This window comes from Paramormyrops kingsleyae, chromosome 16, assembly GCF_048594095.1.
Source record: "Paramormyrops kingsleyae isolate MSU_618 chromosome 16, PKINGS_0.4, whole genome shotgun sequence".
Lineage (NCBI taxonomy): Eukaryota > Metazoa > Chordata > Actinopteri > Osteoglossiformes > Mormyridae > Paramormyrops > Paramormyrops kingsleyae.
This window is the reverse complement of record NC_132812.1, coordinates 24,109,717-24,136,835: the sequence shown is the minus strand read 5'-3', so window position 1 is coordinate 24,136,835 and position 27,119 is coordinate 24,109,717. Positions and strand designations below refer to the sequence as shown.

Sequence of the window (27,119 nt, the reverse complement as noted above, 5' to 3'; positions counted from 1 at the left end):
AACCCTTAGAAATCCAATCAGGGTTTTGTTTTTAAATGTAAAATGCTTTTATGCCATATGGATACTGACAGGTATGACTTCACAAGTGCGTTTCCCAGGCTTTGAGGTACAGATCCCACCCCCCCACCTGTTTAAAAGACCAGTGTAGAAGGATTACATTTTGAATTGTGTACCTTGAGCAGTATGATGCGTCACTGTTTAAATCTGATTACATCGTGGGCTGTCTGTGAGGCAGTGACCACAAAGGCGACGTTTACAACAAGTGCAGTTTTATTGATCGTCAGATAGATGGACCTCGGGGAGGAAATGGGGACTGGGAGAAAAGCCCAAATTAAATACAAACATAGTAGAGAAGGGACGGGAAACCGATATGCAGTAATAAAATATACGTCTCCTGCAATAACTGAATCAAAGCACTATCTCTGAATGCCTTGGTAAAGACCTTCACTCACACCTACACATTCCTGATCTTTTAGTCAGTTACTTTACGATTAGGTCTGTCAACAGGTAGGACTATCTAGAAATGACACACACACAGAAAGGTGTTCTGTCTGAATATGATACATTAACTACTGAAAAGAAGGTATTGATGTTGATATAGTCTATATTTGCATTTAATAGAAATGCTGCATTGTTTTGTTACATTCCTGAGGGCAGAACTACGCAAGCAGTCATAAGTTGTAAGAAACAAACAGGCCTTTTTAAATATCTGTTTTATCAGACAGCCGTATATAACTGACTGACGCAATGCAGGGAAAAGTGCTGGAATATTCAAGTAACATCGTTTCCTTAAAGCACAACATATTAAAATGGTACTAAAAGTGATAACTGATAATGAGGGTGATGGAAAGTGACCAAAAGAAACACACAGGAAGGTTCTGCTTTTTTGGACCAAGCCCTCGACCCTGAAAAGAACAGAGATGACTCTGACGTGGCGATGTGTGCGTACAGGCCGGAGTCCCGCAAGCTGACTAAGCATCTGCTTTCACGAGGTCCACATACTCGCACCGTTAAGGTCATCTCAATTTCAGCTGACAGTTTAAAACGAAGGTAGAGGCTTCACTGGGCTTCAACATAAACACTGTACTCACTCACTGTAGCAGGTCGCCATTAAATACCAATAAAGAGGGAGTGGAATATGAGCCATTCTGGGTAAAACAGGTCGCAGATCAGTGAGGCAGAACACCTCAGCTTTGAACGTGTGCACATTTCAGACAAATGGAACACCACTCGCTCGTTCATTGCACCTTAACCTTAGCTACTATAAACACTGAAAAGAACATCTTGAAGACGTAGGGTGTTTTACCCAGACAATGTTCCCATGCCAGTTACCTGCGGCTAGTTTGGAATCATCTCTCAGACTAGGCCTGGCTTCACTGTGGTCCAGTTACGGTTCTGAGTCTGGCTCCGGTCGGATCTCCCTTCTGCTAGATGTACAGCCTGGTCGTCTCAGTGGCCCCTGGACAGCCATCCACCCACATTTTTTGTCCAGTTTCACCACCTGCACACTTGTTTCTACTAACTATCAGCTACTGAGCCGGTCATGCAGATTGCAGACTGCCTTATGGGGGTGGAGGACCAACAGATCACTGTGGTGACCAGTTCAGGTGATTTATCTGGCCAGAGGCTGCCGTCCTGTGACACACTTTCCTGATTTTTTTCCGCTAACCCTATTTCCATCATGTTTAAACCACAAATAAAAAGCACATAAAATGTAAAAACCACACACACACACCACACACAGGAGCCGCCCAGATATCCACCCACACAACCAGAGTCAGGATACACTCGCCTCTGCGCTCCCTTACCAAACGCGCTCACGCACCTCTCACTCACATACAACATGAGACTTTTGCGGTGAAGCAGGCCAGCTTGGTCCCCATAAAGCTGAGTCCTGTCTATGCTCCTCCAGGAAAGCTCACCGGTACATTTTTAGAAATCATTTTCCCATCAAAGTGTCTCTAGGCCAAAAACAAAAAAAAGTAAAAACAAAAAAACCCATCAAGGACACAAGCGGAGTTTTGAAATCGGCATGGTGTGGCGTGCCTGTTCCTGAGCGCTGTTCTGTGGTTTCGGGGTCAGAAGGGGCCACCTATGCCTCACGGTAACCCAGCTGAAAAGTACCTAAGAAACCTATCAGGCCTTTTCTGTTTTGGAAAGAGCTGGCAGTGGTGGGGGGGTGGAACCACATTCATGAGGGAGACACTGTAGTACACGTGCTTGGCCTAGTGGGGGCAGTGTTCATGTGTGGTGTAGCGCCTCTTAGCTGTCAGGCTCCTCCAGGTGCCATGGGAGGCAGGACTGCTGGCTGGAAGTGCTGGTGCCCCGAGACACACGCTGGTCTGGCTCAGGGTAGAGCGGGGAGGGGCCCACGGAGGGGGGTGGCCCATGCCCGCCCTTAAAGGTGAGCTCCTGTGTGGGAAGGAGGGGCTTGAGGATGCTGACCAGGCAGAAGGCAGAGCCGCTCTTGGGGATGAAGTTGACCTTGTTCCTGTCCGGGCACAGGAATTGTGGGATCTCATGCGGCAGCCGGGAGCTGAAATGGGGCGGGGAAGTACCAGCGTGACATGATGAAACACACCGGCGGTTTATGGTGCCCAGCGGCGGGTGCAGATGCGACTCACGGTGTCTCCTCGAAGGCCTTGACCCTCTCGCAGCCCTCTGGCGGCTCCCTCTTAAACATGTAGCTGTTGTTGGGCTTGGGGGACGAGGCGTATTTGGGGAGGGGGGAACTGGGATACGGATCTGTGGGCAGAAGGATCTCCTGTCACATGTGCTTGTCAGAGCATGATTCAGAAGCAAATACAAGCCAACCAGGAAATAATACACAGCTGCTCCTCGATTTAAAATGGCGTTACTTTCCGATGGACCATAAATGGAATATATCGTACGTTGAATATGTATGCGATATACCAGCTAACTACTGTCACTAAATAATTACTGTAACTAAATACCAGTAATTGAAAAGTAAATAAATGAATACAAGTTTTAGTTAAATACAGAAAAAACACTGTATGATACGCTGTTAAACACTGTATGGCATGTTTACATTTGCAATCGCTACAGAAACGCGTGGCTGCATGGATGCTTGCATCAGTAGAAAGTATCGTATGGTATATCCCTAGCCTGGGAACAGATTAAAATTCAACGTTTGATGACTACTGAATGTGCATTGTTATCGCACCATTGTAAAGTCAAAATACCTTAAATGGAACCATCTTAAAGCAAGAGCATTTGGTTACACATACAAGCAGTCCATGAAAATACTGTCAACCTTCAATTTAATTACCCATGACAGCCTGCACTTTAAGTTCATGACAATTATAATTTTATATAAATATTATCCAGCTCTGTGGGGGGAGGTCACCTTTCTCTCGCCCGTCATTCAGAAGCTCTTCGCTGGAGCAGGGGCTCTCCGGCCCTGCGTCGCTGGTCACCGTCAGGAAGGTGGGGGACGTGGACTGGGAGCGGCTGCTGTTGTTGCTGTGGTTACCACCTCCCCCACCAGCCGTGAGGCCTCCTCTACCTCCCGAGGGCGTCTGGGTGTCGATGCTGCGGGTGCTGCTGCTGCGGTGGGGCAGGGGCGGGGGGGCTCGGTGGCCATCGGGGACGTCCTGAGGCTGGGAGAGAGCGTGACACAGATATGCAGGTTACATAGCGCCAATGTGACATGGAGAAGAAACAGGGGTGGCCACAGGGGGGGGGGGTCTCACCATGAGCTGCTCATCACGATCTCCTGGCTCGTGGATGATGATGCGCTCAATCTCCTGGTTCAGCCCCTCCACGCTGTTCCGGAATCGGGACACCGTCGACTTGGAGATGGGGATGGGCACCAGGATGCTCTTGGGAATGGGTACCTGGACAGAGGGGAAAGGGCACAGCACCGGTTCAGACCACAGAGGGAGCAGCAGTGGGGATTCACAGGAGCTATTCACCACAGTACCACCAGCAGGGAGCATGGCATTACGCAGCACTGCGCATATGCAGACCCAAACACAGAGTTACTCAGCACTGCGCATATGCAGACCCAAACACAGCGTTACACAGCACTGCGCACACGCAGACCCAAACACAGCGTTACACAGCACTGGGCACACGCAGACCCAAACACAGCTACACAGCACTGGGCACACGCAGACCCAAACAGTGTTACACAGCACTGGGCACATGCAGACCCAAACACAGCTACACAGCACTGGGCACATGCAGACCCAAACACAGCTACACAGCACTGGGCACATGCAGACCCAAACACAGCTACACAGCACTGGGCACATGCAGACCCAAACACAGATACACAGCACTGGGCACATGCAGACCCAAACACAGATACACAGCACTGGGCACATGCAAACCCAAACACAGATACACAGCACTGGGCACATGCAAACCCAAACACAGATACACAGCACTGGGCACATGCAAACCCAAACACAGATACACAGCACTGGGCACATGCAAACCCAAACACAGATGCACACAATCAGACCCAAAGTTTGTTACACAGCACTGGGCACACGCAGACCCAAACAGCGTTACACAGCACTGCGCACATGCAGACCCAAACAGCGTTACACAGCACTGCGCACATGCAGACCCAAACAGCGTTATACAGCACTGGGCACATGCAGACCCAAACACAGATACACAGCACTGGGCACATGCAAACCCAAACACAGATACACAGCACTGGGCACATGCAAACCCAAACACAGATACACAGCACTGGGCACATGCAAACCCAAACACAGATACACAGCACTGGGCACATGCAAACCCAAACACAGATACACAGCACTGGGCACATGCAAACCCAAACACAGATACACAGCACTGGGCACATGCAAACCCAAACACAGATACACAGCACTGGGCACATGCAGACCCAAACAGCGTTATACAGCACTGGGCACATGCAGACCCAAACAGCAGTACACAGCTACACACAGACTCAGTTTGGGTTACATACTGACACAGATAGCATTACACAGCTACACACTCTGACCCAAACAGTGTTACACAGCTACATACTGACACAAACATTGACCCATGAGAACATCACATAGCCCCACACACACACACACACACACACACACACACACACTGTACTGCTCCCCCTCACCCCGCTGTGCCTCACGCTGTTACATAACTCGGTTTCCCTGGCAGATCTCTGCTCCCAGCCTGAGACTGGCTGCCTCCTGGAGCCTCACGCAGACGGCCCGAGAGCCCCGTGTCCAGCCCGCACATGGATGACCCCTCTGGCTGCCAGTGCCAGCAGGTGACCGAATCTCCATGCGGCAGAGATGTGGCACCGCTAGGAGACAGCCGACTCCCGTAGGGAGTCACAAAGCACCCGACGGGAACATCACCCTCCCGGACAGCCCAGATGGGAAAGGGAGCAGGGAGGATGAACCAAGCTGTGAACCTCCATCCTGCTGCATGTCGGGTGCCGATCCGCCGTTTCATTCCACAGTCCAGCACCACTAACGCAGAGACTCAGGCATAAACAAGCAGCTTTCAGGAAAGCCTCCCCTCACCTTTCCGCGATGCCCGCTTCCAGTCATCCTGAAAAGTCCTTAAATTTTATCCTTCCTTCTGCTTCCTTCTGTCTCACTCACTCTCTCCTCCTCTCCTATTTACTCCCCCCCTCCCTCCCTCCCTGACTCACTTTTCCCTGTAACATGACAACCGAACTGGGCACTCAACTCTCAGCGCTGAGAGGCTAACAAAACCCCAGTGGGCCATGTCCCCCCCCCCCCAGACTCTGCCGACCTGCTCACCCCCCCTTTCCCACAAGCCCGTCCAGGACGACTCATCCTCTTGACAGTGCTGGACCAGAGTGTCTGGTAGCCCGGATTCAGCAGGAGGGACTTTAGGAGCAACTAGACCTGGAACAGCTGGCAGGCGATAGAGCAGATCAGCAGCAAACAAAGCTGTAAATGTGATGAGCGCTGGCATCCTTGGGAACAGAGTCACATACACACACACACCAATAGCCGGTCACAAAATACTAGTATTAACTTCACATCTATTTACACATGCAGCAGTAAAACGAGTCATTTCAGGTACAGCATAAGGGTACAACAGCAGTGGCCGCAGTCCTTGTTCCCCTGTAGCCAATACCTGCCACAGTTCCACATAACACACGAGGCGGAATGCTCCTGTTACATCTGTGACTTTCAGGAAAATGACTCCCTGTCATCTGAGAAGCAGCTATGGAACGTTTCGGAAACAGGAAGCCGAAGCACGGAAGGTTCTGGACAGAAGCGTGCTGCAGAGCCACGACGTGGCTGAGAGCGTGACGGTCTCTCGCGGGGCAGCTGTCAGGCTGCGTCTAGATCTACCGGTAACCATCGTCCGCAGGCCGGGTCCGTACAAAGAGCAGGACCGGGCCGGTGCCCTCGTCCCCCGGACGCCATTTGGGGCCACAGCGCCGTCTATTTTAAACCAGTCTGTCGTCAGCTGGGACAGGCCCTTCCACGTCTCCCAGTTTCACAAGGCGGTGCCGAACTGGGGCAGGGCTGGGAAAAAAAGTGGGGCGTTTCAAAACTTGGCTGCCATGTGACAGGCTGGCCTAATTTGTCTGCGTGGAGTGAGATGGGCCCCAAACACAAAGACAAGCGCACACGTGCATTCAAGGAACGCACTCCTCCATTCCTCCAGTGAACTTTCTGGACATTTGGAGTAGTGATAGAATGTCATGCTGTCAGAGAACGCCAGGAAGCCTGACTGACTCTCACAGGATAGCGTGCTGCACCAAATGAAGCATCCCCTTTGTCAGGTCTGTCAGCGAATGTTTGCTTCCGAAACCAACAACAGAATGCCGGCTGTCTGCAGAGCCACTGCAGTGTCTGTTTACATCTGTGAATTATGGATTTAGGAGAGAGTGACCAGCTGGGTGGGAACAAGATATTTACTACCAATCTGAAGCACATGTGAGGAACTCGTGTTTAAAATCAGCTGAGACTCCTCCAACTGAATTGGAGATTTTGCTCCCTGCTGGGATTTAATTAATCAGCACCAACAGGACACCCAGGGAGGGGGTAGCACAGGCAGACCCAACCAGCAACCCTCTAGTTTGAGTCTGAGCACTCAACATGCTCACAGTTCACATGGGTGGGGGATTGGGGTAGGTAGGCCAATCAGGGAAGGCCATAGCCTGCACTGTCTGTCTGGCCGGTCCACAGTGTCAGCCCGAGACCAGCTCCGCAGCCCCCCCCCCATCATCTCCACTGAACAGACTGCACAGATGGAGTCTGCTCAACCTACAGTTGACTTTAATTAGAGATCGCGTGCTAATAGTTTCTCCTCCAGCACACAGGGAGACGTCCTGTCATGTCTTTGAATGCTTGGTAACTTTCAGATCCTGAATAACAGGAAGCACCGATAATTGGCTTCCAAAATGGTCACACGGTCTTGGGTCACATCTTGCATAGGCTAGGGCAAATGAGGAAGGCTGATCGCTCTAAGGAAAATAGTAGACCACATGTTGGTGCAAATTTTCTGCAAATAAATGTGCAAAGCCTCAAGAAATTAGATAAGTAATTCCTAGATTGTTTCCCATTTTCCCCACCAGTGGGCAGCATTGCCACCCAGACTGCTTTGGAAACCAACCTCAGGTTCTGGACAAAACTATGACAGACCTGAATAAGCCCAGATGATTTACTGGTGAGAAGCAATGAGACAAGAAATGCAATTTGGAATAAAGACAAGTGAAACTGACTTCTAACCAGGCAGCCATGTGCAAACACACTGCCCCCCTCTGAAATACTCAGCCGATGCCTGCCTCCCGACCTTGGCCACTGAAAGAGTTACAGGAGCACTGGTAAGTTTGGCTCACCAACCACTCACCCAACACTCCATGCGGCACCAGGGTTTGGACGAATTACTCCGCCCTGGGAATTGTGTCCCCTGTATATGCAGTTTCTTATCTGGGATCTTTCCAACATGGCCTCACAGGGGTCACCACAGACACCACCTGCACATCCCACCGCTTCTCCTTACCTGCACAAAACTGACCTGCGTTTACTTCACTGGCACTTAATAATACTTTTCAGCATTTTATACGCTAAACATCTGCCGGCTTTTCAGAGATTCACACGAGTCCTTCATCAGACCTAAACCAACAGCTATCCATGTGCTTCACAGCTGCAGCGGCACCTGGTCAGATGGAATTTACTTCCTGTAAATCACGTCCGTTAACCCAATGAATGTTTCTCTCACTTGCCTGTTCCCCACACTGCAGCCTAACAGCACTGCAGCCTAACAGCACTGCAGCCTAACAGCACTGCAGCCTAACAGCACTGCAGCCTAACAGCACTGCAGCCTAACAGCACTGTAACACGGACTGCTGCTTCATCTCCACCCCCAACCCCCAGCCTACGCCTTCTCTCCTCCCCCCACTCCAATCCCCCCTGCCCCAGGTTCCCAACAGAGGTCACGCTCATGCTAACACCCAGCCTGGTTTTACATCAATGTCATTAGCCTCGATTGGGGGGGGGTGGTGAGACTGGGGTTAAAATGAGAGCTAACTGAAGGGGGCAGGCGTGCAGGCACAGTGCTGCCGCATGAATGCTGAGAATCAACAGTTGTATTCTTCTCCCTCCTCTCTAGGGTTTGTCAGCTGAAGAATGTGGTTTAACCCCACCAGCTGCCTGTCCTGGTGCATATGCTATGCCGGGGCATTTTCTGGGAAGACACGTTTAATTCCCGGACCGGCTTGGCGAATGAACATTCCCCACAAACACACAATGCCGTGATCAACGGGCAACTCAGCAGCGCTCAGAACCAGCTGCTTACCATCATGGCTAATGCAAAGCAGAGCGACCCCAGAGAAAGTGGGAGGAGACAGACACGCCACCCCTTTAATTACGGCTCAGAAGACCATGGTGTACAGCGTGTGCACACACACACACCTACGTATATGCAACATGCCAGGTCTGGACAAGGCCTGAATCCGTCATCGGCTCCGACGCTAACTGCTCACAACAATCAGTAACGTGACTGTCGATTGATTACTGTCCCTGCTGCAGAGTATCTGCAAATTTTCTGCAATTTTTTTTAAATCATTGCATGTTAACGGGACTGCCTGTCTATGGGGGGGCACTCTCTCAGCACCAGACACACCGGAGGGCCAACCGGAGGGGACACTGTGTCCATCTTGGCATGACACAGCCTGGATCACCCAGGGGTGATCACACATCAAACAAAAGCCGGGACTCGACAGAACCCTATGGTCCGTTCAGAGACACACTGGAAACCACCGCAGTTGTGTGGATGATCCAGAGGCACAATGAACATCATTTCCAAGCCAGAGGCAGCTGTGACAGAAGGGCCCAGACTATCACAACCACCTAGAGATCTCCCCCCCCCCACACCCCACACACACACACACACACACACACACACACACACACACACACACACACACACACACACACACACACACACAGGACGCTATGAATTGAGCTGCTGGCAGCGCCAAGCTCAGCCGGGGCCGTTGGTGGGGCCCGCTGACCAAATGGCGAATTGATTTGTGGGCAAACACAAAGACTGGCTAGCAGCTGAAGGCCAGGGCCCAGTGTCTGGGCCATTGAATGCGCTGACAAGGAGGCGCCTTTCAGGGGGGTGAATAAAGCCGCACCTGGCCAGCGCGGGCGGCCCTGTCATACGGACGCGGAGAGAGGGGAAGGACGCACATGGGCTCCAAAGGGGCAACACACACGTACAAATCAAACAAATACAGCAACAAGCTTTGGTGAAATGAACCAGTGTACAAATCACACACATTTGCACAGAAAAGTGAATGTCCAGGTGCCCTGATATACACGTTCACAAGCACACAGAGACTCCGCCCTCAAACCTGCACATTTACAAGCGATCCTGAACCTGCTCTGAACATGGTGATGTATCCATGTATAGCACTGAATTCAACCGTCATTGTGCAGGCTAAATGGTGCTCTAAGTGTCACACATCAACCATGACTTGCCGTCTGACTAAATCACGGCCCCAGTGAGGAGCCCAATGGCGCAAGGCACCGTGGCTTCTGAAGTTAGCACTGGTTCTGCCAACATTACCTGCCGCTGTCCACCCACTGGCAAAAACTCACCCATCTCTTGACGAATCACCATGTTGCCAGCAGTCAGATGATTTACAAACCCGATACATAAACTTAAAAAAGGTAAGAGGTATTATTTTCACAGTCACATACCTTGATATGCCTAAGAGAATATTTATGGGTGTCACAGGATCCAACAAGAAGAGTGCATTGTGTGCATTCTTAACTATGATTGGCTGATAGTAGAGTGGCCATCAAAATAAAGGAGCATGTACAGTCCTATGTATTCTCACCTGTGATTGGCTGATGATAGAGTGGCCATCAATAAAGGAGCATGTACAGTCCTATGTATTCTCACCTGTGATTGGCTGATGATAGAGTGGCCATCAATAAAGGAGCATGTACAGTCCTATGTATTCTCACCTGTGATTGGCTGATGATAGAGTGGCCATCAATAAAGGAGCATGTACAGTCCTATGTATTCTCGCCTGTGATTGGCTGATGATAGAGTGGCCATCAATAAAGGAGCATGTACAGTCCTATGTATTCTTGCCTGTGATTGCAAGCCTCTGATGAGGCTTGCAAGATTGAAACGTGCAAATTATAGAGAAATATAAAAAGAGTGAGACAAAAGGTAATGAAAATATATAGCAAAAAAACATATCCTACATATATTAAGTAAATTAAAGGAGCATGTAGAGTCCTACGAATTCTGACCTGTGATTGGCTGATGGCGGCATGGCTGCCATTGAAGGGAGACTTGCGGTCCTTGTCCCGGTGGTGCCGGCTGCTGTGTTTGCTGCGCTGTAGCTGCTGCCGTAACTTGGCGATCTGAGGGGGGGGGGGGGGATGACATAGTATTAAGGACAGAGGCCAAGCGGTAGACAAGCATAAGTAACGGTGTACAGACAGCTGACAGCACCGCAGCCAGAGTCCCGCATGACGGCCCCCACTCCTGCGGCCCCCCCTGCCTCAGGGTGTTTATCTTTAATTAAAGTCGCTCAGCCGGGCCCCACTGGCGTCTGCAGCCATGCTTCCATTATCCGCTCCACTGAAAACACCACCTGTGGAACTCGGGCAAAGAGCCGTGCCCAAACTGACCGGCACCTTTAAACGTTTACAGATGTTAACACGAGGCACCTGGGGGAGGGGTCTCTGTGCACGCTGACCACCCCCCAATCCTCTGTAGGTAAATGCGTTTCACAGAAAAGGCACTGGACTTAACTTCCCTCTGTGATGAATGATGCTTGGTTTTAGTGAGGGACACTGCCGGGTAATTAAATTGTAACGCAGCATATATTTATTTTATAGGTTCCCAGAAGTGTGCTGCTCGACTCCACTGGTGATGTGAGGAATTAAGCCTTTTTAACGCTCATTAATGGAAAATATATTTAAGAGCCATGCTGCCTCTGGGCCACGGACTGCAGAGCTGAGCTCCTTATCTCCGAGCTGTGAAGAGGGTGACGGATGCGTGAGGTTAAGGCCCCGGTTCAGGAATCCCTACGAGGGCGGCCTCCAGCGACCCGAGGAGCAGATACAGGGGCGTGCCCTGGGGGCAGGCCAGTGGGCGAGGGGGGGCACGGCACCGTCTCTCACCCCTCGCTTTTGTTTTCATCAAACGCCCCAGATGAAAGACACATTCTTCCCACATTCTTCCCCTGCTCATTATACAGCCGGCTTCAGGGACAGCGGGGCGGACAGACTGGGGGGGGGAGGCAGTATGCAGGGACGGATGGATTAAAAAACAGGGAGGAGAGAACAACATGAATTAAAGAATAGGGGGGGGTGAAACTGTGGAAAAGCCCTCATCTGATATACCCCCCCTTCCAAAAAGGGAAAATAAACAGTGGACATCCGGACTGGAGAGAGAGGCCAGGTCTTGGGACAGACTGGAAATGCAGTGGAACGTCATGGAAACGGTTTACTGGCTACATAAGTATGAGGACGGAAGAAAACATATAAAGTAAGAAGTGAGGAAACATGCAGTAAGGATGTGACTTGGGGGGCATGAAATGAGAGATGACACTGGGGAAGCAGCTTTCAGTCCACTGCAGATTAATATGACAATGACCCCCCCAGGCCGCCCCCAGCCACGATCACACAGAGCAGGGCAAGTGTGGGATTGTGGGATAACACTGCTGTGGCCTCTCTGAATGCGACACAAAGGCAGGCTGTAGGGGGGGGGGGAGCGTCTCCCTGACCTCTTTAAGCTGGTCGGTGCTCCCCCAGGAGGCAGAGCGCTTATGGGAGCCCCTCCTCTTCTCCGAAGGGTCATCTGCCCAGGCACTGGGAGTCTGGAAGGAGGGGGTATAGGGGGTGAGCTGAAAACATTCATCCATGAGAGAGAAATGAGCACAGCACTGTTCACAAGTGAGTGTGTTAGCTCAGGATCGCAAATAAGTGCAAACAGAGCATGTGCGGCGGTGGCGGCGTGGGGCCGCGGAGTGTGGGGGCCGCGGGGGCGGGGCCATCTCCCGTCTCTGCTTCTAAACACCTTGCTAATGGATTTGGCCTGTGAACATTCGTCAGCCCATTCATGTCAGCTTCCCAGCCCCCCCCCAACCCCCCCCCCCCAACACACAAACACGGCAGCGGGAGTCACACACGGTGGCTGGGCCCTGCGAGACTGGGGACGGCGAGCTGGACAGCAGGCTGGAGATGAGCGTAGACAGGCCATCACAAAACATCTCCAGCGTGACCCCCTGGGGTTGGGGCTAACTAGAGTGTCATTGAAAGCCCAGTGGGGGTTTGGGGGTGGGGGGGCACAACACAATAAAAAAAAAACAAACACCCAGAATATTCTTCCTCTGGCAGATGCTGCATAGAAAGGTAACTGTAAGGGGAATCTTTAAAGCCAGCAAACAATGGAATGGGGCAGACAGAATACCGGCGGCCGGTGTGGATGTCTCCTGGCGCTGCGTGCGAGAGCTCCAGCCACGGGGCCCCCTGGGCTAGGAAGGAAGCTGAGACACGACGCCCTGCCCCCCCCCCCCCACAAAGCTGTCATGCTTAGTAAGCATGGGTCGCCACGGTAGCCAGAGCACCGCTGCTGTGTAGGCGTCTGAAGAGGACGGAGGGCGGGGCGGATGCAGAGCTCGGCATGGCGGGGGGTCCTCATGGGAGTGAAGCTTTCTGGAGACCGTGACCCTGATTCCCAGGGAATCGGGGGGAGGCTGTGACCCCGTGCTCATCCCCATCGCTCCGCCTCCACGCTTTGGCAAGTCCCAAAGGAGCAAGCCAGGGAGGTGCTGGGAGATCAGGGCGTCTGTGTGGCAGGCAGCCTGGGAGATGCGTGAGTGACAGGCACGGGGGAGCCGTGATCACCATCGCAGTGAAGAGGGGCACAAGCCTAGGGGGGGGGGGGGGGATTAGTGGGGTTCACAGAAGCGAGAGAGCCCGACGCTGGCACTCAGACTGGCGTCCTACAGGGGGGCAGGCTGGGTGGTCAGCAGGGCACAGCACGGACCCCCCTCCTGCCCCTCAGCATAGTGTCTGTCCAGAGAGTCTCGCTCTGCACGCTCGGGAGTTTAGGAGTACTAGTCTGTCTTCCGGGTTTCTATTCTTTATTTTAAAAGCCTGCGGAGATAAAGGGCTTCCGATGAGCGGGTCAGGGGAGAAGCATCCTGAACGCGGAGCGGGGAGGAAGCCTAAGGCCTGGGGGATGTCAGGCAGAGTTCGTTATCACAGCTGGGAAAACAGGGCAGGGCCGGCCGCTGAAACAGGCCACTAACACGGGAACAGGCATGAGAGGCCGACGGGCAAACAGGCCCGGCTCCAAACGGGGATCTGTTTGACGTTGCTGTGCCTCTCGGGATTGATCCACCTGAGCCATGCTAATTGCATTCCCAGCACCGTCAAATATTCCTCATAAACTGCACACGCTAAACTGCCATTAAAGACTACAAGGGTACAAGGGACAACACTGGGCTTGTCTGGCCTTACCCTCTCTCGCTCGCCTCCAGACATGCCTGTGCATGTCACTAATTCTTTGGGGGGGGGGAGTTAAAGCGTGATATTAATACTTCCCGTTGCCATACAGCAGTCTGACAGCGGAAGCCCAGCAGTAGCTCTGGACTGCAGGCTGCGTGGCGGTGCAGCCCATGAAAAGTGCTCTTTCTTCCAGTTGCTGCGGCAGACTGACTCCCAGCATCTCTCCCCCATAACAGCATGGTACCAGCTACTTCCTCCTCGAGGATCGCCCTGGGAACAGCTCCTGACTCCTCCTGTCCGTACATAGAGATCATGCGAGGCTGGGCTTGGTTCAGGCCCTTTTATCCACGTCCCCTCATATCACAGCTGGGGAAGCGCGCTTCTGCTCTGGCTGCTCCATTTCCCGCAGCTGCATTCAGAGTAACAGACTGACAGAGGCAGGTGGATATAAGAACCTACAGTTAAGCTTATCTGCGCCGCTCCTCTGCAGAGCAGGCAAACACAGCCTGCCACATGCCGCCTGAACACCGCACTCGCAGTCGAGGTAGGAAAGGGGAACGAGGCGCTGGGAGCAGCGGTGCAGGTCCCGTCGGAGGCCTGGGACACAGCCGTGCATCGCTTCCTCCTTCCCACCGGTTTAAGGTTTCCAGTCAAGCACCACGGTCCCAGGCACAAACGGTGCTCTGTTCACCAGCTGTGTGGATGGTGGGGGGTTGCTGCTGGGCCGGGTAAGATTTGGGCTAACTGAAGAGGGACAGCCTGCTGACCATTCATACCCAGAACCTCTCTTTCCATGTGCCGCATAACAGGAACATGCCCCGCTATTAAAGATCTGGCAGTATTTCCATCAGGATACCCACAGTTTGTGGTGTCTTAAGCAGAGGGAATAGGAGGGAGACAGCCCATCGCATAGTACATGACACATACTGAAATATACCATAAAGCAAACCAGACAAATAAAAAAGGGTCATTTAGATATTAGGGGACTCCTGAAGTCTCCATTGAGGGAACAGGGGTTTCTCAGAGCCTTGGTGAAAGATGGCTGCTTTGCGGGGTGTCCATTTAGCAGCCTATCCAGGTACGTGGCTACATCAGTGCAAATTAGCCCTGAACACAAACAGCCCATTGTGAGGACAGGGCGGGGGGGCGGTGGTGGTGGTGAACAGAAAAGACTTGCAAGCCCGTGACATCACGTGTCATCTGTGAACACTCAAACCTATGAAATCTTCAACACCAACGAAAGGTTTATGGCTGGAAATAGTAGAGATTTTTACCAGCTAAGTTTCACAGCCCCCTTTTAAAAGGGAATGTTTTTTTTTTTGGGGGGGGGGGGGGGGGGCGATCCTTATTCCACACAATCACTGATAATGATACATTGCCGCTGTTGGCTTTTAGCATTTAGCATCCAACAGGAAGGGTCAGCAGATAAGGATGTGGGCCTGCAGATAGAGGAACAGCGTTCTGGCCTGGTTTCCCAGAGCACCCCGGCTTTGTACCCATCAGCCCAGCACATTACCCAAACTGCCCCGTTGTGTAAAAGCACCGTTCAGTGCCAAACTAAACTTCCGCATGAACCGTAAATCACTCTTGGTTAAAAGACACCACCTACTGAGCCACTGTGTTATCTTATCCGGGTGAATGTCACATGGTGTGTGTGTGTATACACATTAATAAAAGGTCCACTTCATCACAGGTGATCTGTTTAACGGTTACACAAAGGCCTAGTTACAATTTCATGACGCAGGCTCTTCATTTCTGATGAGCGATTGTGTTTCGAACTGCGAGGGTTGAACTGGCGGCCATGATGGCGCCAGGACCCATGTTCCTGCATAACTCAAGTAACCCTTGATTTTAGTACCCATCTACTTAAAGTCTTCAAAGGACCTTTGTTCGTGCCGTTCAGTGGGGCCCTTCCTTCTGAAGGCTGCCATTGAGGGCCCGGGGCCCCCATTGTTGGTCATTACCATAAAAGGGTCTCTTCAGGTGGCACCTGCCAATGGCAGATGACTTCACAAAACCACCCGGCTCTTTAGTGCTGCTGCGATGACACCATGCTCTCTCTTTCTCTCTCTCTCCCCTACACTCCTCTCCGGGGAAGGAGCCGGATGAGCAGAGGATCAGCTGAGCAGCACCTGCATTAGCGTGGATGGCAGTTTTCTCCCCCAGACATCCTAAACCCTCCCTCTTCTGCATGGGGTTAAATAACACTGCTGTACAGCTTGCTGCGCGCGAGCGTGTGTGTGTGCGTGTGCTCACACACACACACAGTCTCACGTCCCCTGGGAGAGATCGTTCGGGGACAGCTGACAGCTCATGAAAAGGCCGTGCACAGCCACCTCCGTTTCCCAGCTCTGCTCCACCACTCCCCGTGAGTGAAGCTCTGCTTCAATTTCAGACTATTTCAAGGCTGACCAGGGCTGGGGGGGGGTGCTCCAAAGGCATAACATTTATTCTAACTTTAAATCACCACCGCTTCATACCCCCAGTGTGAACAGGTGGGTCTGTGACCAGCGCCTCTGGCTGCAGGACTGGATGGCTGTGTGTCTATGCTGGGCTACCTCCACCTCCCCATTCCCCTCCCCTGTTGCAAGTTTTATGTTGTAAGGTGTAGTGACTATGTGTTTATGTTGCCAAGGTGTTTTTTTTTCTGTTCCTACATTGTACTCCCTACTGGAGTACAGTCTGGGGGCTGTTTGTTTATTCTCCTCCTCTCTCCTCATGTAATTCTGTTTTCTCTGTTCTTCGTATATCCCCTGTCTTCCTGACCTGTCTACCCCCTATAATGTGATGTTTGTGTATGTATGGTCAGGTTGATGGCCAGTTTTTCACTGGTACTTGTGACTGGTGACATGGTGTATTGCAACAGCAATAAAGGGTTTTCATCATCATCATCAAATCACAGTTCTCTAAATTAGTTTGAGGGTCTGATCACATTTTGGCTTACTTTCATTAGTGAGACTGCAGAAGATCTCTTATGGAAGACTGAAAAGGATATGAAGTCTAGAGCATGTCAATGATGTATATAAACATTACTTTTTTTTTTTTCCTTGACAACGAATAAGACTCACTGGTGTTGATCAGCCCTGGGCTAATTACCTTCCAACAAACTGCATTAAGCAAAATATCCCTGTTAAAGCTGAAGTGAACCTGTTGTGTTTTTGCATATGCGTGTGCACACATAAAAAGTGCTGAGCTAAGGGGCCGTGAAGGGCTTCACTGTGCGAGCTACTTTATCAGGGTTATTTGTGTGGTCGCCAGGCGCACCAGTGCACCGCCATGGCAACTAGCACATCACGCTGGTCTAGTTGTTTTTGGCAGGAGGCTCCCAGGACCAAACCCAGCGGATGTCTTCCAAATACCACATTCTTGGTCGCGATCATTTTTCTTTATGGCCCCCTGTGCAGGGCATTTGAGGGAAGATGGAGGAATGGGATCCACGGCAGCAGCCCCAGGCCATCTGAGGACGTAGCGTTCATGACAACGGCCCCCTGGGAAGAGGCACTGCGCCCAGGCAGTGGGCGACATCAAAACAGACAGCCGTGTCTGAATGGGGTATATGACAGAAAGCTTGATCGCGACCACAACGGACCACGTCAACGCAAATGCACAAAAGGCCGAGACAGTGAAGAAGATCAAAGGTCTACTGGCATGCACACACTCACCACAGTCATTGTGGAAACCTGTCATTCAGTGTGCATTTAATGCCACGAATCAGTTCTAATCCCACTCTCAGAAACTCCGAGGACCACTGATCAAGGTTTTAGTTTCTTAAAATGATTCAAGTGTTCATCTGAGTTTCTATCTGATGGTAAATCCTGGCTCACACACACACACACACACACACACACACACACAGGGCCCATAAGCGCAACAAAAAAAGGGTGAGACAAAGAACAGGAGGAGGAACAGAAGGATAAAGCAAAGAGGTGAAAGCAAGACAGGAGAGGAGAGAGGAAGGCTGAAAAGCCACAGTCCTGCTGGCAAAACAAGAGAGAGCAAACAGAAACACAAACAGCTCACAGCCTCCCAGGAGACCAAGAGAGGGGATAACCATGAGAGAAGACGGAGAACGATCTGCCTTTTAAAACTTAACAATGCTTTAGGCAATGGTTTGGGGGCGGTGGGGGTACGCCTTCGCTTTGACCAAAAGGGGACAGAGGGAAAACGCTCTGGGAAAGAATGTAGCTATCAGTCTGGCTCAGGACCAGCCTTGCCAGAAAAACGCCCCGACATCCGTCCGTCTCTCAGCGCACTGGGCCTCCTCCACCCTTCCTTTCCATCTGTCCAGAGCCTCTCTCATGTTTCATTTCTGTCCATCTCTCTTTCAGTCCCATACTCTGAACACCTCTCGGGGGTCCATAACCTCCAAAGAGCGTCCCTAGCGGAGTGCACACTGGTCTCTCTCTCTCTCTCTCTCTCTTGCTGTTGTACATTTCATACACGTAGATCCAGTGTTTCTCAGCCCGGTCCTTGGGGACCCGCGGACAGTCCACGTTTTAGTTCTGGCAGGGAGCTGGGAGGGAGCAAAAACATGCACCGTCTGAGGCTCCCCGAGGACTGGGTTGAGGAACTCTGATGTAAACACCACAAGTATATTAAATCTCCCTGACAAGAGGAACACTCCGAGTTTGGAAATGTTTGTTTTCCACGGGGTTTAGGAGTCAAACAGGTAGCCCGTCGGCTGAGTATACATACCCACTAAGCCTGATTGCGTCTGTTAAGTTTCACAGTTTTTATGTTGCAGAGTCTAACAGATTCTACCAGCCCTTTGGGTCACTCACTAAAACACTGTAAACAATGACAGACGGACCCTGAGATGGCCGCTCAGACAGCATGGTAACGGCGGCCCACACCCTTTGCATTACTGCCAGACGCTTCCTCATCCCAGCACGTGTGGGTCGGCAGGCTCAGGCTCACCTGAGTGGTCTGGTCCACCATGCAGGGTGCACACTGGGCGTGACTCCCATCCCGAGGCCAATGTCCTGACAGGTAGGGCCCCGTGAGCGTGTCCAGGGAGGAGGTTCGTCGGATGCTGGAGGAGCAGCAGGAGCTGTACAGAGGAGATGCTGGCAGGATCCGTGCCTTCTCTGCACGTGGAGGGGATGGCATGAAAGAGAGGAGAGCAAGAGAAGGAGAGCATTTTATTAGAATTCACACAGTTGTATGTGCAGAATTTGTATCTTGCAGAATTTGTAACATTGAAATATATTCAGAGCCCTACCATACTACTGCAGGAGCGTCTGCTGGCTCTAGACGCAAGAAGGGCCCTGCTATTGTATCCTTGGGTGTATGACTCATATAACATCTCTCCTGACGTCAACCGCTCGGGATTAAAGCGCTCAATCGGAGCCTAATCTGCTCAGTTACCGTTACCCATTCAGAAAGGCGCAGTCGGCAGGTCTGGTCTTGGGCCTGTAGTATAACATGCCAACCGCCCACATTTAAAGATCAGCAGGGGCCGGGCCGGGCTTTCAGGGAGAAACTCGCTCGTCGTGACCTACATTTTTTTTTTAAACTCCAAGGGTAATTACCCCCATCACCCCTCCCTATTCCCCCCTCATCTTCCCACACCTCCCCCCTATTCCTGTCCCATTGGTTCCACAAGTCCACCAAGCTCCTCTTCTCCGTTTCTATCACATGCTCCACTTAAAGCCTTCCCTCCGAAGGAAAACCACAAACCCTGCTATTTTATTCGTCACCCTGGTGGCCCACTGACAGACGTGCAGAAACAGCACAGTAACTCCGTGGCTCGCTCCGTGCACAAAGACAACACTGCACCTCCCAACCGGCCCGCTGCCCATCAGCTTCCTTCCAGACCTCCACCCCCGACTTTTTTTTTTTTTTTTCCATTAGCTGACTGCACAGCGAACACAGACACAGAGATCACACCACTTTTAGATGGACCATCTGGGAATCAGGAATGTCTGCAAGCGGAAGAGAAGCTAAACAAATCTGCGCAGATGAAGCATACTGTACACACACCATGGGTGGCAGGAGGACCAACAAGTCCTCCAAACTCAAGTTTCCGTGAGTGGGTTTAGGAAGGAAAAATGCCCCAAAAACACCACCACTGTGAAAGTATAGCAGGACTGCCTGTTCTGAGGAGGCATTTATGGGACTAAATCATGCCTCTCTGCAGAACAGGTTTACAGCATGGCTGAGTCCTGTGGCATGTGGGGAGGGTCTTGCGCCTTCTCCCAGGCTGGGGTAACGGGGCACTTGCTGAACAAGCAGGTTACTCAAGCAGATTCCCCTTCACAGCTGGGTACACCTGAGCTCAGGAAGCGCAGGCGGGAAGGTGATGGCGGCTGTGACCTTCATCACACGGGCATGCGAGTTAACCCAGACCCTCCCAGGACATTCACCACAAGGCAGCGGTACGGGACCATGTGACAGGGTCCACTCCTGCCAAGCTGCCACGCTCAACGCCCATGATGATAGCGCAACCACTGATAGCATGTACACTATATAATCCGCCGTGTGTAATTAACGCCACAGGAATCCCTGCTTTTCCTCTAGGCCGTTTACTAATTAAACACTTCAGTTTTGCCTGGTGTAAAACTTAGCAGAGCAATCACTTCCATGTGCAAACATTTCACAGAATAAAAGGGGGTGGCCTCACCCAGAGGTAACAGGTGTTCGTTATTTAACGGCCCACGCTGATCTGAGGACGTCCTTGGTTCCTGCTACATAATACCAGAGAATAAAGCAGCGCTCATGGCTTACTAACAGAAAACGCATTACATGAGGTCAGATGTAGTCACACTGCTGGGACATCTCTTTCAACTAAATAAATGGCACTAACTAGCATAAATTGTATAAAGCACTATAAAATCTAAATCATATAAAAGTTCAACTTTCAATATTGCATTGCTGAAACTGACGAAGTCTTGCCTTCATAGGGGATCGTGTACATTCTTTATCTCAGGACTGCATAATTTTGCCAGACTTATCAATACATAGCATCTCTGTCCATTTGAAGTGTTAACATGTTCTGGCACAGTGCTGATTTTGATCTGGTGCCAACAACTTCTACAAATCAATGAAGGGAAAAGAAATAGATACTTGAGACAATTCAGAGGACCACGCTACAAACAGAACACAGTCCCTTCGAAACGTATCCGTGAAAAACAACACATGGGACCTAGGAGCAACAGTCTGCTGATCACAGACCAGCTTAAGCACTTTTATGACAAGAGCTGTTTTATCTGCTCTACTTCTCCCACGGCGGAGACTGTTTGGTCTACAGTCCTGTGCTTTACACTCCAGTTCTCTCTCTCATTTCAAAGGTAAAGGTTGAAATAAAATACAAAGTATTACTCAAACTGATTCTTATTTCCCCAAGTGTCAATGTTATGCTCATGTTTCTTCTGTTTAATGTTCTAACCACAGAAATAAATGACATTTTTAAACCCACACCGCATTCGTGTGTAGTCAGCAGTTATAAAGAAAATACTATTATTTACTATGGCAATAACAGAAGAGTATAGGAGGAATGGAGAAAGCTATTTCACAGTACAGCAACAGAGGCGGGCAGAGTTTGAAAGAACTCTCAAAGAATTGGGTAATATAGTAATATTTAATAATATTTGTGATTCGTGTTTTTTCCTAGGGATGTCCCGATCCACATTTTTGGTAGCCCAATCTGATCCTTTCAATATTAATAAAAGCCAATTCTGATCTGGTCTTTTGAGATATATACATATATGTTGTGTTTTGGAGAAGCATGTGGGACAGTGGTTAAGAATATCCCAGCATGGAATTCTAGAGTCAAGCACAAAATGGTGCTTAACCATTCAAATACCCAGAAGTAAACATTACTGGAATAAGGTTTACATTGTTAAAGACCTAATCAAGAAAGCTGGGAAAAGAACCTATGAATCACTTTATGTGGAGAGTTATTGTCAACAGATTATTTTTATTTCCGAAATTAAACAAGGCGGAACCACAAGCAAAATCCAAATGGGTTTAAAAGGGGGTTGAGTAGACCACAGTGGGGGACAGCAAACCTGATAGAACAAGAGAAGACACCGTGCTCTCTCTCTCCCCCTCTCACATACACAACCTGTTTGTCTGGCACTGTGGGTGCTTCATATTACGCATATTACATCCAACTGAGAGGTAATTACTAATTCCACATCAATACTGAAAAACATGAAAGTGAATAAACAAGTTTAAACCCACAATATTACAAAAACAAGCATTCCCAGAACAACAAACCAAATCTCATCTGAATGGGTCCATTATGTTATGATGTCATCAAGACTGCCTGTTAAGAGACAGGGAACTGACAGCCTGTTCAAAGGAAACAGTCAGCGTGGCCCACATGCCCGCCAATGACTCTGCACGTTTAGTACATCATCGGTACTTTGCCAATGTGGAGACACAGCAGCAAACAGCAGCCACCTCCACTCTCCTGAGAGGCTGGCTGGACGGGTCCCGGAGCACATCGCTGGCAGGAACTGTGCTTTCACTCAGAAGCCAACGGGGCAGGAAGCCTGACTCTGGTCTCACCCTGCCCCCAGCGTGCCCTGCCCTGATCCATCCCGTCACTACCCCACCACAGAACTGTCTTACTTCCTATGATTTCACCACACCAGTTATTGTTCACAGACTTAATCACTTGCAGTATTTCACATAAAACAACTATAATTTACCGTTTGACTTGAGCAGCTAGAGCCTGGAGGAATTTGGGATAAATACCTGGCTAAGAGGTACAGTGTGTGCAGTACTCGGTTTTGGGTGCCTACCCCCATTCTCAGGGCGGCAGGAGGAGGAAGAGAGCAGTTTAGGGAGAGTGAGGTGGCCATTTCAAAAGATAAAAACAAAATCTCAACAAACGTGTTTTCATCGATGAAATATTTCAATGAACGGAAGCGTTCAAAACCACTAAAGTGATTCAATTCAGGCAAAAATAAAGGAACACGCCCACAAGTCCCATAATCCGGAAAACTGACATTTATCACTGGGTCAGGTCCATTATGTTGTTTGTGGCGGACGCCTGTGTCCTTTGGCACCCCCCCCCCCCCCTTTGATTCCTCCCTTCCCTGCAGGTTCCCATAGCTCCGCCACCCTTTCCCTGCTTGTCTATGCCCTCTTCTCCCTCCCTCCCCTCAGTATTCAAGGGATGCATGCTCATCTGGAAAATAACAGTATTTTCCGAGGATATGAATAAAACCACTGGCTCACAATGGAAAGGAGGGGGAGGGACATGCCTGAACAGGGAAGGCAGAAAATTCAGACTATGCCATGGTTTGTTTTCTCTTCTCTGGGATCTTGCTGGCCGAGTGACTGGCAGGGCAATCTCAGCCAAAGTGAAGGGTGTCCCAACTGCTCTCATCAACACAGGGCATACAGGGTAGCCGATTTCTCAGGGGGCGAAAGGACAGCCTTGGATGTTTGGGGCCGACTCCTCCCCACCCACCAAAAAGTTTGGCTTAGGAGTTTACCCCATGGCCTCCTCTTAGTTGCAAACAAAAAGTACTATTCTAAAAATTAGCAAAATTCGACATTTGCTTGATGCACCACTGAAATTTCAGACCCAAGGAAACAAGCATGATTTACTACCAATACTCCTGCTGTCCAGACTCACGATCCAGGCTAAATGGTCATTGTTAAACTATAAAAACACTGCATCTAATGTGCATGCAAGCTGGGGGGGGGCGGGGGTACAGTACTTCTGTGGTTTTCTTGTGGGAGTCAACCACCAGAGCTTAAGCTATGATCACTGGGCAAACTTTTCCCTGGGAGAACACCTCATCTCCATCCACAGTAAATATGATTTCCATACACTACTAGGACAGACCATACACGCTCCCTGTCACCTGCACTATTTGTTAATTCTTCCATATTTATGTTTTTTTAATGTGAAAGCTGCTTCTGTTTCTGCTTCTGTTTCACATATAAAGCACACAAAAACATTCATTAAAGAGGATCAGTCAAAGAAGGACCACACAGATGGCAGTTCCTCCACTACAACTGGAGAGAAAGTCATCCAGACTCAGAGCCTTAACATCTGTAGCTACAGCCAATTTACAGCAATATCAATGAAAGATTTGCCATGAAACCACTGTAGTAATGGAGGAGGGTCTACATAACTGCAGTGTGCATTCCTACAGTGTAAAACAACATGTCACTGCAAGGTCACACATCCCAACCCTGGACGGCATACTGTTCTCCACACGGGAATCCTCAGATGTAGACAGATAATAGTTGTATAAATGAACTCCAGTACACTGGCATCCCTTTCAGGGTGTACCCCTGCCCTATTCACTATACTAACTGGGATAGATTCCAGCCCACATCTACAACCATGAGTTGGCCAAGTGATTGGAAATCAATGGTTGGATCAACCAACGCCAATATGTAAAATGTCTAATGTCTAAAGTCATGGATTCAGCACTTTGCTCTATAGTAAACACAGCTGGTTCCTGTCGATGATAAGGCCCAGGAACCCCCAACTCTAAAAGATGCAGGTGCTTTTGGGCTCGATCCCCATCCTCTCAAGGAAAGTTTCCTGTACTGCACAGCACATGGTAGGCCTGTGGCTAATAGGCTTTGTGCACTCAGGGGCCTCCCCACACCGCAGTATGGGTGCAATACCAGTATCGGGCTCAAGCAACAATGACAGGGGAGATGGCCAGTAATCGGATGAAGGACTTCTGGGTTTTAGTGGGGCACCTTTTCGAAAATTAACACGACTTGAGAAAACTGCCATCCTAGACACCTGGCGTCCAATCAGCTGCTAAGCGCTAAGGTCCTTAGCTGGAGAAGGCGCTTCAAAAACAGCCGGTGAACCACTTCATAAAAAGCAAACAGGAGCCTTTGCGCTCAGGTGAACTGTCAGCTTCAGAAAAGAGGTAAATAAATACATAATAATAATAATAAGTTCAGGGTGTTTTTCATCTGCCGCTTCCACTGCCTGTAAATCATGCTGGGGCTTTCTCCCGAAGTGTCCGGCTCCCTCTCCGACTTACCGCAGCAGTTACCCGGTCAGCTGACCTGACCTCTCGGCCGGCCACCAGCGTCTCGTTACCGAAGCCACATACCTTTGGAGAGAGGCGAGCTGGGACTCCTCCTCTCCGGGGACTGTCTGCCATGTTCCGGGGACCGGCGCTGGGCCGGGGACTGCTGCAGTCTGCCCCGGTGGCCAGCCGACGATGGTAACTCGGAAGGCGGCGGCGGTGCCTGCAGGGGAGGTGTCGGCGGAGAGCATTCGGCAAGCCAGGGCTGCTGCTGCGTGGGGGAGGGACACGGGGAGCCGCCGTAGCCGGGGACTCTGCCGTTCGTCGGGGGTAAAGCGAGCTGCTGGGAGGCTGCACCCGAAAACGACGATGTCGGCTGGGGGGGTCTGCCGGCGGCGCCTGGCGTAATAATGGGGCTAGCCTTCAGCTGTGGCGCGGCGGACGGCCCTATCTGGGTGCCCGTGGAGGACGGCGGAGAGGAATGGGGTGGAACTGATGGAAAGACCGGCGCCGCGGCGCTGGTAGAGGCGGCGGCCCGTGTCGGGCTCCGGCTGAGCGAGGCAGGCGCTCGCGCGCCGGCTTCGCCTCCTTTGCCATTACAGCCGTCGCTGCGCGTGGCTGCGCCGCATCCGCCGTCGGCGCCATGCGACGACCTCGCCTGCAGGGGGGGCTGTGACTGAACCTGAGCTCTTAGCTGAAACGGAACGGTAGCCTTCATGGGCAGCAGGCGACTTATCAGACTCATGCTTGAGTTACCCACTCCCGCACCTCCTGCTCCACCACCACCGCCGCCGGAACCTCCACCGGTTGCACTGCCTGCAGTGCCAGTGTTGGAAGTCGGTGACTCGTTTCTTCGAACTCTTTGAGACATTTTTATGTTTTAATCCAGCAGCGTCATATAGCCAAAAAGAAAAACAACAATATAAACTTTCCCCACTTAACTACTTAAACTGACTTCATGATGACTTGGCTATCGAGTTTACTTTGGTCCATTTTCTGTAGACTCCATTTAACGTCTTGCCTCCACTTTCCTCAACGTTGCACTGTTCCTAGTACACACACTGTGCGACACTATACTAAAACGAGTCAGTCCCTAGACACACACCGCGAGCCCGTGCCAACCCCAGACACAGAGCTCTCCCGCTTCTCATTGGCTACATCCATACTTATGGAAACTTTTAATTGGACAGTCAAATATGTCCAACTTTTTTTTTCTTAAAGGTACCACGTCCCGTTACAATGAAAAACAAGTAAAAAGATTTTTGTTGTATCAAAATCACGGAAGCCATACATGATACATTTTTCATTTAGATATCCGATCCGAAATATGTCCGGTTATTTATATATTAAAAACTGAACTTCAAGAAATGGACACATAGCAGATAATTTTAGACAACACCAAAAACAGCATTTCCTAGATTATTACAGTTAGGAGGTAGCTAGAGCTTTTCGTTTTGTCGATACCATTAATCGTGTGAACATATTCTTGACATGTCATTCCCCAATGATTACAGTTTCAGAAGTCTCTGTTACTTCATGTACATTATCTGTTGCGTTTCTGTATCAAATGAGGTTTAAATACTCGTTTTAGAAAACCATACTACTTTTTCATACTTGCTAACTTGCATGTTTAAATTGTAGCCGTGAAACTTTATCTCGCACGGTTTAATGCAGGTATATATTGTTGACAATAGATCATGGAATAGAATATCTCCGTTATCGTTGTACATGTACGATGAAACTTATCAATTTTCTGCATATTTCCTTTAATTAATCTCTTTTCAAGCTCACAACTGGCATATGAACTCAAACCATTTTGCTGGACCAGGTTCCAAAATTGTGCTTCACTTCAATTTAAAAAGAAATCTTGATGTAATGCTCAAGTTGGGTTACAGCCAATCACAGTTGGAATTTATTACACTGAAATATATATTTCTCTCCGACACGTTTGATAGCATAAGGCGTCAGCTTATTATCCGCTTTGTTATCGGAGACACGTGTATCGAACTGTGATTTTATTTGTGCGTAATATCACCCTCCTGTGGCCGCCCAGTTAATCGTCAGCAGTTTTGTGACCCATATACAAATCAAAGGAAAACTTCCAGGATTAACAGACGCAAACGTAAAGTTTTTTTTTCCAGCAGTATCTTTAATCAACTGATTAATG

The 27,119-nt window shown here is 50.2% G+C and overlaps 1 protein-coding gene across 1 annotated transcript; it reads right to left on the bottom strand.

Moving 5' to 3' along the window:
- Nucleotides 1-252: 252 nt before the first annotated feature.
- Nucleotides 253-26,075, bottom strand: LOC111858382 (protein FAM117B). Its single transcript, XM_023840129.2, has 8 exons — nt 25,037-26,075; nt 18,906-19,075; nt 12,260-12,352; nt 10,776-10,889; nt 3,714-3,857; nt 3,368-3,620; nt 2,625-2,745; nt 253-2,536 (listed from the first exon to the last, which is right to left on the bottom strand). Exons 1-8 carry the CDS (start codon nt 25,821-25,823, stop codon nt 2,263-2,265), a joined length of 1,956 nt encoding a protein of 651 aa, XP_023695897.2. The 5' UTR covers nt 25,824-26,075; the 3' UTR covers nt 253-2,262.
- Between the last annotated feature and the right edge of the window lie 1,044 nt (nt 26,076-27,119).

Coding starts and splice junctions, on each gene's coding strand:
- LOC111858382 (XM_023840129.2), bottom strand. CDS start 25,823: ATGTCTCAAAGAGTTCGAAGAAACGAGTCACCGACTTCCAACACTGGC. Junction 3,621..3,713: donor ATCGTGATGAGCAGCTCATG/GTGAGACCCCCC, acceptor GCTCTCTCCCAG/CCTCAGGACGTCCCCGATGG. Junction 2,537..2,624: donor AAGGCCTTCGAGGAGACACC/GTGAGTCGCATC, acceptor GCCCCATTTCAG/CTCCCGGCTGCCGCATGAGA.